A 3,777-nucleotide genomic window follows, 5' to 3' on the forward strand; every position below is an offset into this window, starting at 1 on the left:
TTCCCTTGCTCAGAGGGAAGAGCCTGCGGAGTCTCAGTTTGACAAGAGTCAGGGAGCTCTGAAAGAACCATATAAATAATCTTTAATGTATTTTCCTTAAAAAAACACAACTGAAACACAGCTTTCTCCTGTAGCCCCTAAGGGCTGGCTGGGGCTGAGGGTGCTCCCAGCCCCTGCAGGCAGAGGAGTCCTGGCTCCCGGGGTCGGGCGCTGGCTGCTTTTGGGGTTGGGGTGGGACAGCGCTCTTCAGACAAGCGGGAAATAAATGGAGGTAAACACGCTCCATGAAGGAGTGTTTAAACTCAGCAGACAGTTACAGAGCTGTCCGGTCCTTGAGCTGGAGTAGAATCCGTGCGATGGAGAACACTGTCGCTGCACGCCGGTGGTCTCAGACCGAGGAGTCGCCCCCAGCCTTGGAGAAGGCCCAAAGACCGTGTGTTTAAAGTCTTTCACCCCAAGCGATTGTCTGTTCGGACTGAAATGAATCACGGTGGCAGAAAGGTGAAGCCTGTGTTATTTCTGTTCGTAGATCATCTTTAAGTACAATGAACGCATGCAGGTTCCAGAGCCATTGCCCAAAAGCTTTTGTGGGTATTTTATGCTCCGGCGTGTTTTCCCTGGGCCAGGATAAAATCAATCGATGAATCAAAAGGCTGCAATGAAAAATACAGTTTACAAAGGCATTATACGTATAAGGTTGGTGGCTTTCAGCTGGTACCTTTGTACAGAGAGAAATGTTTTATCATTGTGCCCGAGGCTTGGGAAAACCAGCAAATCATTCCTTCTGGCTTTCAGTGTACCCCAGTTTCCAGGCAGCTGTAGGTGAGTGTTGTCAAACAGCTCCATGCGTGTTGTCAAACAAACAGCTCCGTGCATGTGGTCAAACAGCTCCATGCGTGTTCTCACCTCTGCCTGCACCAGCAGCGAGGGACTCGCAGAAATCGCGGTGGGTTTGGTATGGGTGGTTTTGGTGTGCACCGTGTTGCTTCGGAAGAGTCCTGGGGAATGTGGTTCAGTGTAACTCTGCTGTCTGGTTTAGGGAAGGATCCTCTCTGAACACTTGCTTGAGTGTCACATTTTGCAGAAGTGTGCTGACATTTGGCACCCAAGGGTGACAAATAGTTGTGTTTAAGTCCTAATTTTATGGAATATTTCCCCTAAGAAAACCTGCATATCAACATCTATTTAATTTTACCAAGGGGTTTTCAGGCTTTGTGCAGATCTTTGAGGATTTGATGTGTATTTTTTTCCTTTTTTTTCTTTTTCCCACATCTTTTCTCCCCAGTTGTTGGGACAGAGTCCTTCCTCCAGCTGCGCGTCGCCGTCCGCGCTTGGCTCTGGGAGCTGGTGAATCCACGAGAGCGCTTCCCCTGGGGTCTCGGTGCTCTTCGGGGGGCTGGTGGAGGTCGGGTCCGAGCCTTGGGCTGAGCTGCCTCGTGGTGCTGCCCAGGGGGGGTCCCTGCTCCGGCCGAGGGGGGTCCCTGCTCTGGCCGAGGGGCAGCGGTCGGTTGTTCCCAGGCCCCTCAGGCTCGTTGTTTGATCCTCCCGTGCATTTGTGAGAAGCAGCAACAAGTCAGTTTGATTGCTGGGTCTGTCTGATAATACTTTCAGAGAGCCGTGGCCTGGAGCTCCAGCGTGTGTTGTTCCAGTTATTCCTCTCTCTTTTTGTGAGATCCAGGCAGGCTGTATCACACCGTAATGCAATCGTAGCATCCGCTGAAGTAGCATGAAGTAAATCTATATATATATGCAATAAAGTCTTTATGCAGAGAAATGCCACGCGGTATTTTATGCTCAGACTTTTTTCCGTTGTATTGCTGGTTCTCATCTGCTCCGTTGCTTTCAGACATTTGCATTCTGGAGTAATTTTCTGAAGGGTCCATTGTTTTACAGAGTCGAACCCACACTATGTTGATACTTTCCCGAGTGTATTTGATCTTCTGGATTTAGAAATCTCAGCCTCGCTGGAAGTTTTCAGCTTGAGATGCAGTTTTTGATGCAGCTTTTCTTTGAAGGGTAGGCAGAGGAAAAAATAAATGATGGGATCCAGGCACACATTTGCGGCAGACAGTACGAGGGTGAACTCCTTTGCGTAGAACAGAGTTCTTTTCGACTGGCAGGTGAACTGTGAGCTGGTTTGGCTCAGGGTGTACGGTATTCTGCAGAGGTGGTAGGGTACGAAGCAAACGACAAATACAAACATGATACTGAATATGTTACGGCTGGTTTTTCTCTTGGTCACGTCCGAGTTCCTTCTGAATTTTTTATAAGAGCTATATATTTTTTTTGATATAGAAGTGTAAAAAATTACTAGCAGAAGAAAAACAACCCAGAAGATCCCTGTGCAAATATAACTTGATGCCTTGTGCCACTGCCTGCCAAGCTCACTTTTAAGACCTATACATTTTCTGGAATAATTTTCTTTAGAGATTTCACTGGTTAAAATCATATTTGGAAACGATATAAGCATTAGCAGTAACCATATGATGATAGAGACCACCTTGCTGTAGTTAACGGAGTGCACAAAGGAGGTGAATAAAGGCTTTACGATTTTGTAGTATCTGTCAAAACCTATGAGGCCAAAAAACGTTATCCCAATGTACATGTTTGTGTAGAAAACAACGGCAGAGTATCTGCACACAAACGTGTTGAGCTGCGGAGGTGCAATTTCTGAGTCGGCCAGAATTTTGAAAGGAAATGTGAAGCTCATCAGGAGATCGGCAACAACGATGTTTTTGAGATAGACAATGAAACTCTTCTGGCTGGAAACGTGCAGGAAGATCCACGCTGCCACGCTGTTTAGTGCCACGCTGTGCAGCAGGAGCCCCACCACGAAGATCAAACAGTAGACCAGCGGAATGACTGTCTTGGTTATCGCTGTGCTGCGGCCGCAGCTGTTGTCCGAGGAGTTCGTGCTGGAGTTGAGCATCTTCCAGTATCTTTGTTCCTAGAAGCAGAGAAAGGTTATCTCGGTAAGATAAAGTGATGCTATGCTTTCCATTAATTAGCATAAGAGTTCTACTCTTCCTTCAGAGTAACCGGGCAGAATTCTCAGCAATCACCGTGCTGTCCTGTCCAGCAGGGATGCACGTGGGTGTTTCCCAGGGGGTGCCCTGGGCACTGCTGCTGTTCCCACAGAGAATCCGTTCGCTTCTCCGTGTGCCTGTAACCCCTTGTCTCCCAGCCGTGCTCCCCTCTTCTGCAGGTGTGGGCCTGTGCATTGTGAATGAGGAGGGGGCTGAGCCACAGGGCTTCTTGTGACTCTGAACACATCTCATTAACCCTTAAGGGCCAGTGTGTATTTTTAGGTTTACCGGGAAGCGTGTGAGGGATATGAATATCCCTTGTACAAAGGTTTCTGTTTTGTACAGAGGCATTTTCTTTTAAATAGGTAAATAAGTAAAATTGTTTCCTTTGGTATACTGTGTTCTGTATCCCTTTTGCAGACATTGTCAGGGCTGCCCAGCTCAGGTGACGCTCTGGAACCTGCATGGATAGATGGAGCAATGGAACACGTGGTACCAGTGCTCACACCAAAGCCTGCAGTTAGTCTTCTCCTGGCACTTCTCCCATAGGAAGTCCTTCCATCCCACCTTCGTTTAAGCTCTAGCCATGAAGGCATTTGGTTTTGTTTGGTTGTGCTTTTAACAGAAGAAGGCGGCGTGGAGAGCGGGTGTCACGCTGTAGCTGCCATGGGAATAGGGCCGTTGGGACTGGGAGGTGGCGGTGGGTAGGGTTTGGGTGACACTGCTAAGACTGGAAGGATCTCTGCTTTTA

The 3,777-nt window shown here is 48.1% G+C and overlaps 1 protein-coding gene across 1 annotated transcript; it reads right to left on the bottom strand.

Moving 5' to 3' along the window:
• Positions 1-1,906: 1,906 nt before the first annotated feature.
• P2RY14 (purinergic receptor P2Y, G-protein coupled, 14) lies at positions 1,907-2,929 on the bottom strand. The gene has a single exon (XM_010087551.1). It carries the CDS (start codon positions 2,927-2,929, stop codon positions 1,907-1,909), a length of 1,023 nt encoding a protein of 340 aa, XP_010085853.1.
• Positions 2,930-3,777: the final 848 nt, after the last annotated feature.

The sequence above is a fragment of the Pterocles gutturalis genome, unplaced genomic scaffold, assembly GCF_000699245.1.
Source record: "Pterocles gutturalis isolate BGI_N339 unplaced genomic scaffold, ASM69924v1 scaffold17516, whole genome shotgun sequence".
NCBI classification, from domain to species: Eukaryota; Metazoa; Chordata; class Aves; order Pterocliformes; family Pteroclidae; genus Pterocles; species Pterocles gutturalis.

Bases quoted from the DNA above. Each gene is read 5' to 3' on its own strand.
- P2RY14 (XM_010087551.1), bottom strand. From the start codon at position 2,929: ATGCTCAACTCCAGCACGAACTCCTCGGACAACAGCTGCGGCCGCAGC.